The following is a 16,508-nucleotide window of genomic DNA, read 5'->3' as shown; positions in this document are numbered from 1 at the left end:
TTTGTAGATGACATCGCCAAAGTCGAGGATCGGTAGGATAGTCAGTTTTACTAGGGTAAGTTTGGCGGCGTGAGTGAAGGAGGCTTTGTTGCGAAATATAAAGCCGATTTCAAGATTTTATTTTGGATTGGAGATGTTTGATATGAGTCTGGAAGGAGAGTTTACAGTCTAGCCAGACACCTAGGTATTTGTAGTTGTCCACATATTCTAGGTCAGAACCGTCCAGAGTAGTGATGCTGGTCGGGCGGGCAGGTGCGGGCATCGAACGGTTGAAAAGCATGCATTTGGTTTTTCTACCGTTTACGAGCAGTTGGAGGCCACGGAAGGAGTGTTTTATGACATTGGAGCTTGTTTGGAGGTTAGTTAAAAGTGTCCAAAGAAGGGCCAGATGTATACAGAATGGTGTCGTCTGCGTAGAGATGGATCAGGGAATCACCCGCAGCAAGAGCGACATCGTTGATGTATACAGAGAAAAGAGTCGGCCCGAGAATTGAACCCTGTGGTACCCCCATAGACTGCCAGAGGTCTGGACAACAGGCCCTCCGATTTGACACACTGAACTCTGTCTGCGAAGTAGTTGGTGAACCAGGCGAGGCAGTCGTTTGAGAAACCAAGGCTATTGAGTCTGCCGATAAAAATATGGTGATTGACAGAGTCGAAAGCCTTGGCCAGGTCGATGAAGACTGCTGCACAGTACTGTCTTTTATTGATGGCGGTTATGATATCGTTTAGTACCTTGAGCGTGGCTGAGGTGCACCCATGACCAACTCAGAAACCGGATTGCACAGCAGAGAAGGTACGGTGTGATTCAAAATGGTCAGTGATCTGTTTATTAACTTGGCTTTTGAAGACTTTAGAATGGCAGGGCAGGATGGATATAGGTCTATAACAGTTTGGGTCTAGAGTGTCACCCCCTTTTGAAGAGGGGGATGACCGCGGCAGCTTTCCAATCTTTAGGGATCTCGGACGATACGAAAGAGGTTGAACAGACTGGTAATAGGGGTAGTAACAATGGCGGCGGATAGTTTTAGAAGGAGTCTCTAGCCCAGCTGATTTGTACGGGTCCAGGTTTTGCAGCTCTTTCAGAGCATCTGCTTTCTGGATTTGGGTGAAGGAGAAGCTGGGGAGGCTCGGGCAAGTAGCTGCGGGGGGTGCAGAGGTGTTGGCCGGGGTTGGGGTAGCCAGGAGGGAAGCAGGGCCAGCAGTAGAGATGCTTATTGAAATTTTCGATTATCGTGGATTTTTCGGTGGTGACCGTGTTACCTAGCCTCAGTGCAGTGGGCAGCTGGGAGGAGGTGCTCTTGTTCTCCATGGACTTTACAGTGTCCCAAAACTTTTTGGAGTTAGAGCTACAGGATGCACATTTCTGTTTGAAAAAGCTAGCCTTTGCTTTCCTGACTGACTGCGTGTATTGGTTCCTGACTTCCCTGAACAGTTGCATATCGCAGGGACTATTCGATGCCATTGCAGTCCGCCACAGGATGTTTTTGTGCTGGTCAAGGGCAGTCAGGTCTGGAGTGAACCAAGGGCTATATCTGTTATTAGTTCTACATTTTTTGAAAGGGGCATGCTTATTTAAGATGGTGTGGAAATTACTTTTAAAGAACGACCAGGCATCCTCGACTGACGGGATGAGGTCAATATCCTTCCAGGATACCCGGGCCAGGTCGACTAGAAAGGCCTGCTCGCAGAAGTGTTTTAGGGAGCGTTTGACAGTGATGAGGGGTGGTTGCTGACCCATAGCAGATTTGACCGCGGACCCATAGCAGATGCAGAGATCACTGAGATCCTGATTGAGCACAGCAGAGGTGTATTTGGAGGGAAAGTTGGTCAGGATAATAATATGAGGGTGCACATGTTTACGGATTTAGGGTTTTACCTGGTGGTTTTCTTGATCATTTCTGTGAGATTGAGGGCATCTAGCTTAGATTGTAGGACTGCTGGGGTGTTAAGCATATCCCAGTTCAGGTCACCTAACAGAACGAACTCTGAAGATAGATGGGGGCAATCAATTCACATATGGTGTCCAGGGCACAGCTGGGAGCTGAGGGGGGTCTATAACAGGCGTCAACAGTGAGAAACTTATTTCTGGAGAGATTAATTGTATGTATGTGTATCTATACATATACACACACAACTGGGTATACATAAAAAATTAACAAACCTGTACTACATAGCCCACATACGGATGTGCACACAAGAAAATACACACAAGCACCACTACACACCTCCAAATACTGTCCATCCACAAATGCACTCTCCTCTTCAGCATGGGGCCGGGAAGCAGGCCAATTATAATTCTTTACTTGATGTTATGAAAATGGAGCCTCAGCTGACTCACAAATGAGAGTCCAGTAAGTCAGTGTGAGCTTCAGAGTAGACCATAACGCATGTTTGCTGGCAGCCTTATCTAAACCTTCTGGATCTGTTTAATCAGACCAGTTTACCAAACTGAGGACACTTGGGGACTCCATGTTTCGGCTCTCCATCTCTCTGAGTGGCGTGTTGATGAGATCATCTTGCTACTTTACCATTGGACGGTACACTGATTTCATTTTCTTTTTTCTGCCTTGTAGTGTGCCTCCAGGAAACTTCTTAACCTGTTGGGGCTCCGGGGCAGTATTGAGACATTTTGAAAAAAATATGTGCCCATTTGTAACTGCCTCCTACACCAACTCAGAAGCTAGGATATGCATATTATTAACACATTCGGATAGAAAACACTCTGAATTTTCTAAAACAGTTTGAATGGTGTCTGTAAGTATAACAAAACTCATATTGCAGGCAAAAACCTGTGAAAAATAGATTAAACAAAATGTGAATTTTGTGACTGTACTATTTAGTGTCATTGTTTTATAGATACCATAGTGAGAAAGGATTCATTTCGAACACCTACGGCTTCCACTAGATGTCAACGATCTTTATAAAGTTGTTTGAAGCGTCTATGATAAACAGAGAGCAAATTAGAATCCAAGGAAGTTGACATGTCATCACTTCATTTTTTTGCGCCTGCGCATAAATCTGAGAAACGTGAGTTTTGTCTTCATTGTTTATCTCGACATAGGATAGGTTGTGTGAAAATATTACTGATGTTTAACGTTAAAAATGGACCAAAAGATTAATGCTAAACAACATTTGACATGTTTGAACGAACATAAATAGATTATTTACTAGGTTTTTTTAGCTTTTCGGCGTGATTTTACAGTCCCCCACCACGTTTTGTGGGAGCATAATGAACGCTAAGTACTTGGTGTTATTTGGACATAAATTATGAACTTTGTCAAAAGAAACCACATTTGTTCCGGACCTTCCCAGTAAAGTTATTTTGAGATCTGGCCATTCGGTAGCAATTACGAGATGATAATATATTATTCTTTGAATGACAATATTATAATTTACCAATGTTTTCGAATAGTAATTTTGTTATGTTCACCGGAAGCATTTCAGAGAAGAAAAAAATCTGAATTTCACGCTACTGTAAAATGCTGTTTTTGGATATAAATATGAACTTGATGGAACAAAAAATGCATGTATTGTATAACATAATGTCCTAGGAGTGTCATCTGATGGAGATTGACAAAAGTTAGTGCATAATTCAAGCTGGTTTCTGCTTTTGGTGACGCCTGACCTTGAATTGAAAATGGATGTTTGTACTTTTGTGGCTATGTACTGTCCTAACATAATCTAACTTTATGCTTTTGCCGTAAAGCCTCTTTGAAAATCGAACAATGTGGTTAGATTAAGGAGATGTTTATCATTTAAATTGTGTAAAATAGTTGATTGTTCTAGAAATTGAAATTATTAGATTTTTGATGTTTTGAATTTCTAGCCTTGTTAGCAATCCCGGCTCGGGGTTCATTGCTAACCTGTAGCCCCAACAGGTTAACTTCTATGGGCTAGGACACTATTCAACAGCCAGTGAAATAGCATGGCACGAAATTCAAAATAGCAAAAATCTCATAATTTCATTTTCTCAAACAATCAACTATTTTACACCATTTTAAAGATAAACTTCTCGTTAATCTAACCACATTGTCCGATTTCAAAAAGGCTTTACGGCGAAAGCATAAAATTAGATTGTTAGGACATAAACTTCACAAGAAAAACCACACAGCCATTTTCCAAGCAAGGACATGCATCACAAAAACCTAAAATATTCACTAACCTTTGATTTTCATCAGATGGCACTCATAGGACTTCATGTTACACAATACATGTATGTTTTGCTCGATAAAGTTCATATTTATATCCAAAAACCCCATTTAACATTGGTGTGTGATGTTCAGAAAATGTATTCCCACCAAAACATCTGGTGAATGTGCACATCAATTTACAAAAATACTCATCATAAACGTTGATAAAATTTACAACAGTTATTGAAAGAATTATAGATACACTTCTCCTTAATGCAACCGCTGTGTCAGATTTTAAAATAGCTTTACGGAGAAAGCAAATTTTTCAATATTCTGAGTACATAGCTCAACCATCAAAGCAAGCTATACAGATACCCGCCAAGTTCTGGGGTCAACTAAACTCAGAATTAGTATTATAAATATTCTCTTACCTTTGCTGATCTTCATCATAATGCACTACCAGGACTCCTACTTCCACAAGAAATGTTATTTTTGTTTGAAATACTCCATATTTATGTCCAAATACCTCCGTTTTGTTCGTGCGTTCAGATCACTATCCAAAGGCATAACGCGCGAGCGTAAATCCAGACACGAAACGTCAAAATGTTCCATTACCGTTCGTAGAAACATGTCAAACGTTGTTTACAATCAATACTTAGGGTCTTTTTAACATAAAACGTCGATAATATTCCAACCGGACAATAGCGTATTCATTCAAGAAGAAAAATGAGGGGCGTGCTGGCGGGCTCGCACATCACCAAGTCCTTTGTCTTCAGGCAGTCCACTCATTGACTGAGCTCCTATTTTCTGCCCAGTAACAGGAGAAGGATGAAACACGTTTCTAAAGGCTGTTGACAGCCAATGCAAGCCTTAGGAAGTGCAACGTGACCCCACAGACACTGTAGTTTCGATCGGGATTCAAAATAACTACAATTCTCAGATTTCCCACTTCCTGGTTGGATTTTTCTCAGGTTTTTGCCTGCCATATGAGTTCTGTTATACTCACAGACATCATTCAAACAGTTTTAGAAACTTCAGTTTTCTATCCAAATCTACTAATAATATGCAAATATTTGACTCTGGGCCCGAGTATTAGGCAGTTTACTCTGGGCACGCTTTTCAATCGAAAATGAAAATACCTTAATACCTTACCTTAAGTTAATTCTATAAGGTCAATTTGACATGAAATTCAAACTCTGTAGGAAGAGTGTGTGTGTGTGTGTGTGCATACTTTTGGTAAAGTAGTGTATGTGGACATGTGCTCGTCGAACATCTCATTTCCAAATCATGGGCATTTAATATAGAGTTGGTCCCCCCTTTGTTGCTATAACAGCCTCCACTCTTCTGGCAAGGCTTTCCACTAGATGTTGGAACATTGCTTCAGGGATTTGCATCTATTCAGCCATGAGCATTAGTGAGGTCAGGCACTGATGTTGGGCGATTAGGCCTGGCTCGCAGTCGGCATTCCAATTCTTCCCAAAGGTGTTCGATGGGGTTGAGGTCAGGGCTCTGTGCAGGCCAGTCAAGTTCTTCCACACCGATCTCGACAAACCATTTCTGTATGGACTTCGCTTTGTGAATGGGGGCATTGTCATGCTGAAACAGGAAAGGGCCTTCCCCAAATTGTTCCCTCAAAGTTGGAAGCACAGAATCATCTAGAATGTCATTGTATGCTGTAGCGCTGAGATTTCCCTTCACTGGAACTAAGGGGCCTAGCCCGAATCATGATAAACAGCCCCAGACCCATTTTTGGTCCTCCACCAAACTTTACAGCGGGCACTATGCATTCAGGCAGGTAGCGTTCTTCTGTCATCAGCCAAACCCAGATTAGTCCGTCGGACTTTCAGATAGTGACGCGTGATTCATCACTCCAGAGAACGAGTTTCCACTGCTCCAGAGTCCAATGGCGGCGAGCTTTACATCACTCCAGCCGACGCTTGGCATTGTGCATGGTGATCTTAGGCTTGTGTGCGGCTACTCGGCCATGGAAACCCATTTCATGAAGCTTCTGATGAACAGTTCTTGTGCTGATGTTGCTTCCGTAGGCAGTTTGGAAACTTTGTAGTGAGTGTTGCAACCGATGACAGACGGTTGACAGATTTGTACCCGCTATGCGCTTCAGCACTCGGCAGTCCTGTTCTGTGAGCTAGTGTGGCCAACCACTTCGCAGCTGAGCCGTTGTTGCTCCTCGACGTTTCCACTTCACAATAACAGCACAGATGGTTGACCGGGGCAGCTCTAGCAGGGCAGAAATTTGACAAACTGACTTGTTGGAAAGGTGGCATCCTATGACGGTACCACGTTGAATGTCACTGAGCTCTTCAGTAAGGCCATTCAACTGCCAATGTTTGTCTATGGCGATTGCATGGCTGAGTGCTTGATTTTATACACCTGTTTGCAATTGGTGTGGCTGAAATAGTCAAATCTACTCATTTGAAGGGGTGTCTCACACGCTCTGAATGAAAACCAATTTAACTAGCCCACCAAGATTACCTCGGCTTCTGAATCCATTAAAGAAAGTTATTGATGGCGATTTTCTTTGTAAGCGTTGAATGCTGTAAAATATGTATTTTCTAATTTCCCAGTGAAGCTTTCTTTTGAATGTCAGAAACATTTTATGAATACCAATGTATCCTCAATAGAGACGACATTTATGGAATTCCATTTATTTAGGAAAGAAAAGGTCAAGCCATTGGAAAGTTTAAGCAACACAAAACACTTTTTTTACTGGATATGTCCTCAAGAAAAATGAAACGTTGACAAGGAAGTTAGAAGTGTATTAGTCCCAACTCTGCTTCGTCAAGGACAGGCAGTTAAGATTTATATGTTTGTCAGAGTCACTAACTACATGTCTGTAGATACACACATTAGCTGTGCATGGGTAAAATCACTGGGGAAGCCAATCCAGGAAACAAAAGCCATATTATAACATACAGTACCAGTCAAAAGTTTGGACACACCTACTATTTTGAAGGAAAAGCAGCCAAAAAGTGCTCAGCATATGTGGGAACTCCTTCAAGACTGTTGGAAAAGCATTCCAGGTGAAGGTGGTTGAGAGAATGCCAAGAGTCTGCAAAGCTGTCAAGGCAAAGGGTGGCTACTTTGAAGAATCTAAAATGTAAAATATAGTTTGATTTGTTTAACACTTTCTTTGGTTACTACATGATTCCATATGTGTTATTTCATAGTTTTGAATTCTTCCCTATTATTCTACAATGTAAAAAATAAATAAATACAATTGTATGTATGTACAGTGGGGCAAAAAAGTATTTAGTCAGCCACCAATTGTGCAAGTTCTCCCACTTAAAAAGATGAGAGGCCTGTAATTTTCATCATAGGTACACTTCAACTATGACAGACAAAATGAGAAAAAAAAATCCAGAAAATCACATTGTAGGATTTTTTTATGAATTTATTTGCAAATTATGGTGGAAAATAAGTATTTGGTCAATAACAAAAGTTTATCTCAATACTTTGTTATATACCCTTTGTTGGCAATGACAGGTCAAACGTTTTCTGTAAGTCTTCACAAGGTTTTCACACACTGTTGCTGGTATTTTGGCCCATTCCTCCATGCAGATCTCCTCTAGAGCAGTGATGTTTTGGGGCTGTCGCTGGGCAACACGGACTTTCAACTCCCTCCAAAGATTTTCTAGGGGGTTGAGATCTGGAGACTGGCTAGGCCACTCCAGGACCTTGAAATGCTTCTTACGAAGCCACTCCTTCGTTGCCCGGGCGGTGTGTTTGGGATCATTGTCATGCTGAAAGACCCAGCCACGTTTCATCTTCAATGCCCTTGCTGATGGAAGGAGATTTTCACTCAAAATCTCACGATACATGGCCCCATTCTTTCTTTTACACGGATCAGTCGTCCTGGTCCCTTTGCAGAAAAACAGCCCCAAAGCATGATGTTTCCACCCCCATGCTTCACAGTAGGTATGGTGTTCTTTGGATGCAACTCAGCATTCTTTGTCCTTCAAACACGACGAGTTGAGTTTTTACCAAAAAGTTATATTTTGGTTTCATCTGACATTCTCCCAATCCTCTTCTGGATCATCCAAATGCTCTCTAGCAAACTTCAGACGGACCTGGACATGTACTGGCTTAAGCAGGGGGACACGTCTGTCACTGCAGGATTTGAGTCCCTGGCGGCGTAGTGTGTTACTGATGGTAGGCTTTATTACTTTGGTCCCAGCTCTCTGCAGGTCAATCACTAGGTCCCCCCGTGTGCTTCTGGGATTTTTGCTCACCGTTCTGGTGATCATTTTGACCCCACGGGGTGAGATCTTGCGTGGAGCCCCAGATCGAGGGAGATTATCAGTGGTCTTATATGTCTTCCATTTCCTAATAATTGCTCCCACAGTTGATTTCTTCAAACCAAGCTGCTTACCTATTGCAGATTCAGTCTTCAACAGCCTGGTGCAGGTCTACAATTTTGTTTCTGGTGTCCTTTGACAGCTCTTTGGTCTTGGCCATAGTGGAGTTTGGAGTGTGACTGTTTGAGGTTGTGGACAGGTGTCTTTTATACTGATAACAAGTTCAAACAGGTGCCATTAATACAGGTAACGAGTGGAGGACAGAGGAGCCTCTTAACTTCTTGGGGCTATGTGGGACGCTAGCGTGCCACCTGTGGTGCACCCTATCAACAGCAGGTGCATTTCAAGAGCGGCAAATTTGAAACCAAATAAATGTCAAAATTCAAATTTTTCAAACATACAACTATCTTACACCCTTTGAAAGATAAACATCTCCTTAATCTAACCACGTTGTCCGATTTCAAAAAGGTTTTACGGCGAAAGCATAAAGTTAGATTATGTTAGGAGAGTACATTGACAATAGCTGTGTGTAATGTTTTGTCAATTCAAAGACAGGGTCACCAAAACCATAAAACCAGCTAAAATGATGCACTAACCTTTTACAATCTCCATCAGATGACACTCCTAGGACATTATGTTAGACAATGCATGCATTTTTAGTTCTATCAAGTTCATATTTATATCCAAAAACAGCGTTTTACTATGGCATTGATGTTGAGGAAATCGTTTCCCTCCAATAACCGGCAGTCAAGTCAGCACCACAAATTAAATAATTAAAATTAGAAAACATTGGTAAAATATTATATTGTCATTTAAAGAATTATAGATTTACATCTCTTGAACGCAATCAACTTGCCAGATTTAAAAATAACCTTACTGGGAAATCACACTTTGCAATAATCTGAGCACTGCGCCCAGAAAAATATGCTTTGCTATACAGACAAACGGCCATGTTGGAGAGATCTAAAATCGAAAATACTATGTAAATAATCCATTACCTTTGATTCTCTTCATCAGATTCTACTTCCCGGAATCCCAGGTCCATAACGAATGTAGTTTTGTTCAAAAAAGCTCATCATTTATATCCAAAAAGATCCGTGTTGTTAGCACATGATCTAAGCCAGCCGGACTTCTCGTCATGAACGAGGGGAAAAAATATATTTACGTTTGTTCAAACATGTCAAACGTTGTATAGCATAAATCATTAGGGCCTTTTTTTAACCAGAACATGAATAATATTCAAGGTGGACGAATGCATTCTCTTTTAAAACGTTTTGGAACGAGGGTACCCAACATGACCTCGCGCGCCAGAGTCTAATCGGCCATCACCGTTCCAAGGCTCTTGTTCGGTCAGATCTCATAGTAGAAGATTCAAAACACTTTGTAAAGGCTGGTGACATCTAGTGGAAGCAATAGGAAGTGCCAAAACATTAATCAGCCCCTGTGTGTTTCAATGGCATAGGCTTAAAGGTAATTCAACACATCAGGTATCCACTTCCTGTCAGAAAATGTCTCAGGGTTTTGCCTGCCAAATGAGTTCTGTTATACTCACAGACACCATTCAAACAGTTTTAGAAACTTTAGGGTGTTTTCTATCCATATATAATAAGTATATGCATATTCTAGTTACTGGGTAGGATTAGTAACCAGATTAAATCGGGTACGTTTTTTTATCCAGCCGTGAAAATACTGCCCCTAGCCCCAACAGGTTAAAGAAGTTGTTACAGGTCTGTGAGAGCCAGAAATCTTGCTTGTTTGTAGGTGACCAAATACTTATTTTCCACCATAATTTGCAAATAAATTCATTAAAAATCCTACAATGTGATTTTCTGGATTTGTGTTTCTCATTTTGTCTGTCATAGTTGACGTGTACCTATGATGAAAATTACAGGCTTCTCTCATCTTTTGAAGTGGGAGAACTTGCACAATTGGTGGCTGACTAAATACTTTTTTGCCCCACTGTATGTATGTATGTATGTATGTATGCATGTATGCATGTATGTAAACTCAGCAAAAAAAGAAACGTCCTCACTGCATTTATTTTCAGCAAACTTAACATGTGTAAATATTTGTAGGAACATACAAGATTGAACAACTGAGACAAACTGAACAAGTTCCACAGACATGTGACTAACATGGGGGGGTCAAAATCAAAAGTAACAGTCAGTATCTGGTGTGGCCACCAGCTGCATTAAGTACTGCAGTGCATCCTCCTTGTGGACTGCACCAGATTTGCCAGTTTTTGCTATGAGGTGTTACCCCACTTTTCCACCAAGGCACCTGCAAGTTCCCGGACATTTCTGGGGGGGAACGGCCCTAGCCCTCACTCTCCGATCCAACAGGTCCCAGACGTGCTCAATGGGATTGAAATCCGGGCTTTTCGCTGGCCATGGCAGAACACTGACATTCCTGTCTTGCAGGAAATCACGCACAGATCGAGCAGTATGGCTGGTGGCATTGTCATGCTGGACAGTCATGTCAGGATGAGCCTGCAGGAAGGGTACCACGTGAGGGAGGAGGATGTCTTCCCTGTAACGCACAGCTTTGAGATTGCCTGCAATGACAACAAGCTCAGTCCGATGATGCTGTGACACTCTGCCCCAGACCATGATGGACCCTCCACCTCCAAATCGATCCCGCTCCAGATTACAGGCCTCGGTGTAACACTCATTCCTTCGACGGTAAACGTGAATCTGACCATCACCCCTGGTGAGACAAAATCGCGACTCGTCAGTGAAGAGCACTATTGCGGACAGTCTGAGCACTGATGGAGGGATTGTGCGTTCCTGGTGTAACTCGGGCAGTTGTTGTTGCCATCCTGTACCTGTCCCGCAGGTGTGATGTTCGGATGTACCGATCCTATGCAGGTGTTGTTACACGTGGTCTGCCACTGCGAGGACGAATAGCTGTCCGCCCCGTCTCCCTGTAGCGCTGTCTTAGGTGTCTCACAGTACGGACATGGCAATTTATTGCCCTTCCTTGCAGCATGCCTTAGGCACATCCACGCAGCTGAGCAGGGAACCTGGGCATCTTTCTTTTGGTGTTTTTCAGAGTCAGTAGAAAGGCGTCTTTAGTGTCCTAAGTTTTCATAACTGTGACCTTAATTGCCTACTGTCTGTAAGCTGTTAGTGTCTTAACGACTGTTCCACAGGTGCATGTTCATTAATTGTTTATGGTTCATTGAACAAGCATGGGAAACAGTGTTTAAACCCCTACAATGGAGATCTGTGAAGATATTTGGATTTTTATGAATTATCTTTGAAAGACCGTACTGAAAAAGGGATGTTTCTTTTTTTGGTGTGTGTGTGTGTGTGTGTGTGTGTGTGTGTGTGTGTGTGTGTGTGTGTGTGTGTGTGTGTGTGTGTGTGTGTGTGTGTGTGTGTGTGTGTGTGTGTGTGTGATTTGCAAATTGAGCCTGACCTTTGGCTTCAACGTAAAGATATGAGTGATTAGCACAATCATGCTGCAATGTTGATCTGTGTATTGTTCTAAAGACTGTAACTCTAGCCAAGTGTTTGAATTCTTCACTACTGCTCTGTAGTTAGCCATCTTTTCAATAGCCTTTTATGGAAAAAAGTGATTCTTTCTCAGTCTGATGAAAAGCATGTGATGGTATCCATTATCCAAACTATGAATGTAATCAGCGCAAGTCTCCGAAATAAGCAGAAAAATTGTTGTGATGAAGCTGGAGTTGTTTTTCCTTTAATCTCTGCAAATTGTTGTTTTAATAAAGGTCTCGTCAGGCGTCCATGTAGTTCCTCCCACTGTGTGACGTGTCTGTATGCTAGTGCTGGACAGACACATACTTGTGTATTCATGCAGGGTGGTTGATGCACGCCTCTTTGAAGAATAGTCCATCATTCTCTATTTGTATCTCAACTGACTGACATTGCCTGATTTCACACCATGAAATACTTGTCAGTCAACCTCACTTTTATATTTAAGCAATAAGGCATGAGGGGGTGTGGTATATGGCCAATATACCACGGCTAAGGGCTGTTCTTAAACACGACGCAACGCGGAGTGCCTGGATACAGCCCTTAGCCGTGGTATATTGGCCATATACCACAAACCCCCGAGGTGCCTTATTGCTATTATAAACTGGTTACCAACGTAATCAGAGCAGTAAAAATAAATGTGCTGTCATACCCGTGGTCAGCCAATCAGCATTCAGGGCTCGAACCACCCAGTTTATAACTAACAATATATATCACTGTGCTGTGAGTTGCATATCAAATCCAGTTGATATGAGGGGTCTTGAGGCCAGTAGCAGATCTATGCACTATCCAATTGTGTGGCCCAGCACAGTCAGAAGCCTGGGTCTAAAGTACTGCTCTGTCCACAGCTCAGCTCTGTGGAGAAGGCTGGCACCATGTAGGGGAGGCCTGCCTGAGGATCAACTCCAGCAGGGAGAGCTATGACAACGCCCAGCACTACTGTAAGAACCTGGACGGGAACATAGCCTCCCTCACCACCCCCAAGCAGGTGGACTTTATACTGGACGAGCTGCAGAAGTACCAGCTACAGGAGAAGGTAAGGGAAACTCCTCGGTTTAAAACGGTGTGTTGTTTTGAACGTTATCCTTCATAATGTTCTGTCTTGAGGAATGTATTTTTTCCAAGTCGAATGCCTAAGGAATCGCCATGACAGTGGAACTTCTTTTACCCCATGATGATCTGAAGCCAAACACATTGAACACGTGTCTTAGCTTATTTACTGATGAGTCAGTCCACACGTGATCCGTTGAATATAGGGCAAACACTGAGATTTCCGTGATTCCAACCTAACTTTTTGTATTTATTTTTGTCAAGAGTCACACTTCCTGTTTAAATGCCCACCACACATGTTGGCTTTTCCAGTGATTGTGCGGTCAGAACTGAGAAGGATATGCAGGAGCAAGTATTTGACTGGTGTTATTAATTGAATGGAGCTCGAGGATCTCTCTAGATGGGTTTTAGGGTGCGGTGTTTAAGTAGCATGTTTCTGCTCTTTGAATATCAACACTGTTCTTAATAATAAAGCTCACCTTTTGATGTTTTAAGATGCAGAGGCAACAGGTATCCCTCTTAGCTCTTTTCTGCCAGTTTTTTGGAAGGAGTTTATGCTCTCCATGGCTACAATAATCAGTTTTCTTTTCATCCAAGCAATTCATTATTTTTTTGTCCCAGTCGGCCTGCAATAGGGGATTTGAATTAAAGTGCATTTTCAGAGTACAGCAACAAGTTTTTTTCAGGATTTGAATCCTGGCGTTCTCCATCGATTACTCAAGTGTTCTACTCTTGTAAATGTTCACTGTGTGATAGATCATAGCAGGTGTTGCCGGCTAATTAACAATTTATTACAGTTAAAACTTTTGAGACATTATTGCCAATTATGAAATAACTCACACACAGACATTTGTAAAAGTCTAATAAGTACCTTAGTTTAATGACTCTGGCCTATCTTGGTTTTATGGGTTAGTGTTGGCTGAGGTCGGCATTTTCACTGTAATTATAGCAATTTGCCCAACGGTTTGATTTAAGGTTTCATTTAAACATTACTTTGATCAAATATATATGATGTACTGTATGTTGGGAAATGAATAACATGTTTTCATACTGACTGGCCCTCAACATGGTATGGAGAATGGACAGAATTCTTAGCTTAGATTCCAGGCTCTCCATCCTTAACCTCTCTCTCTTCTTTCTCTCCCAATCTCCTTCTCGTCTTTCTCTTTTTCTCCCTCTCTCTCCCTCCCTCTACCTCTTTTTCTCTCTCTCTCTCCCACCCTCTACCTCTTTTTCTCCCTCTACCTCTTTTTCTCCCTCTCTCTACCTCCTTTTTTCTCCCTCTCTACCTCTTTTTCTCCCCTTTCTGTGTCCTGTAGAAGATAGCTCCGTGGGTGGGCCTGAGAAAGATCAACATCTCGTACTGGGGCTGGGAGGACATGTCTCCCTTCACCAACTCCTCTCTGCAGTGGCTGACTGGAGAGCCCAGCGACTCAGGCTTCTGTGCCTACCTGGAGAGGGCAGAGGTGGCAGGGCTCAAGGCCAACCCCTGCACCGCCACCACCGACGGACTCATCTGTGAAAAACCAGTCGGTGAGAGAGGGAGGGAGGTAGAGGGAAGGGGAGCTGGAGAATAATTGAGGTGGGGATGATTTGAACAACTAAATATAGACTCATTCTCAAAGACACCTGCAACCCTTGTGAATTCTAAGAAGCCTCTCTTGAACATGTGATTGATCCATTCAGCAGTTGCTAGTATGTGATCATTCTAAAGCTCAATCAGACACTATTGAATTAGAGATCCGTTGGAGTGGCACAGAAAAGTTTACATCCAGAAACCCGCTGTGTTGCCATCATCAGTGACAAGGGGCAGAATTCACTAGTCTAGTGAATTTAAAAGGGGACAGATTGTATGTGGAGAGATACTGTATTGTTTTAGGAAGAGTAGTGGTACAACTGGAGAAGATCACAGCCTGGACTGTTTGACAGTAGCTGACCTTTCTCCCCATCATGGCTCTTCAGTGACCGACCTGTCCTACTCACACAAACACACATGCAAGGAAACTGGAAACAACAGGCTCATTGGACTCACGGTCTTTTCCTGTTTGCTTTTAGCCCCACTGAACCATTCTAGAACTGATTTAAGAGCCCAGAATAGCTGGGGAGCCCAAGCAAATGAATCCTTAAATGTTCGGTTTTGGCAGCCATCCCTCCCATAGCTCCACTTTGTACCGACATAGAGTAGAGGGGAGAATGGGTAACCAAAGGCATCCTGCAGTTTCTCATTACCTTTCTGCTTCCTCTCTCGCGGGGGTGTCTCCCACTCTGAAATAATTTGCCTGTCCTAACTCAGCTCAAATGATGGAGGTAGACTGAGGGAGGAAATTACTCTTGGTTACCGTCTACTCTTGAGTTAAATGACTTACTTAATGAATGGTTATGTGTATACCTGCTGTAAAAATAGTCTGTCCAAGGTAGAGAGGAAATGTCTGCTTTAAACACTGCAGCTGATTTTCAGCACTACTTTCAGGCTGTGCACTGGACAGACATGATTTAATTCTTACCTTATTTTCTCCTGTCTACAGTGAGCCCCAACCAGAGTGCCCGTCCATGTAAGACGCCTTGCTCACTGCGCACCACCTGTGCCAACTGCACCAGCCAGGCCATGGAGTGTATGTGGTGCAGCAGCACCCAGCGATGTGTGGACTCCAACGCCTACGTCATCTCCTTCCCCTACGGACAGTGTCTGGAGTGGCAGACTGGAGACTGCGCCTGTGAGTATACCAGTCAAACTGGATGAGTCAAACTGTCCAGCATCCACTGTGTGTGTGTGTGTGTGTGTGTGTGTGTGTGTGTGTGTGTGTGTGTGTGTGTGTGTGTGTGTGTGTGGTGTGTGTGTGTGTGTGTGTGTTCAACACAACCTCCAAAAGAAATATGTGCAAATGGATTATTGCAAACAATCACTCTAAACAAATTCTTGTCATCGTACCACTACTATTGACACTAATGCAAGTGACAGCATTATTCTGGTCAACAATAATGCTGTTGGTAGAAAACTTTTTAGAGTATAATTGATAGGTTGATGGATTGAATTGTTTATTTCAGTACCTTATACCTCTCTCTCGGGCTCGCGTTCTGTCCCACTCCATATTCAGCTGAGTTCCTGTTTGTTAGTAGTGAATCCTTCAGGGTTAATGTAGCTCAGAGAGATCAAATGTTTGTGGACTCGTTCTGCTCCACAGTCAGTCAGGTGCTTCCACTTCCCTAGACTCTTAGGTGTATGCACTGTAGGTACTGCCGTGGGTACTACGGGAAAATCAATAACGTATTGACGTTTATCCAACTCAAATGAAAAATACCTGTTTTCAAGTTTGTGTTTTCTTTGAGCTAAAAGCCCTCCGTTAAAGGTCTCAGATGTTCGATTGGTTCTGGGATTTTAACTTTCTCATGATATATATAGATCCTTTTATGTCTGACAATCCCCAGACTTTGTTATGGCATTAACAGTGTGTGTTTTACACAATTGCTATTTTGGAAAGTCACGTCAAGCAGATGTTGGTACCAATAGTAAC

At 42.6% G+C, this 16,508-nt stretch overlaps 1 protein-coding gene across 3 annotated transcripts in view; it reads left to right on the top strand.

Moving 5' to 3' along the window:
- Positions 1-16,508, top strand: part of LOC106577124 (attractin-like protein 1) — a 355,235-nt gene that overhangs the window by 106,073 nt on the left and 232,654 nt on the right. For all 3 annotated transcript variants that reach the window (XM_014154875.2, XM_014154874.2, XM_014154877.2), the window contains 3 exons: positions 12,795-12,982; positions 14,316-14,529; positions 15,522-15,710. In XM_014154875.2, the coding sequence (XP_014010350.1) occupies positions 12,795-12,982; positions 14,316-14,529; positions 15,522-15,710 (591 nt within the window). The remainder of the gene's footprint in view (positions 1-12,794; positions 12,983-14,315; positions 14,530-15,521; positions 15,711-16,508) is intronic.

Source organism: Salmo salar, chromosome ssa18 (genome assembly GCF_905237065.1).
Source record: "Salmo salar chromosome ssa18, Ssal_v3.1, whole genome shotgun sequence".
Lineage (NCBI taxonomy): Eukaryota > Metazoa > Chordata > Actinopteri > Salmoniformes > Salmonidae > Salmo > Salmo salar.
Note: the sequence above shows the minus strand (reverse complement) of the source record. Positions and strands in the feature narration are given on the sequence as shown.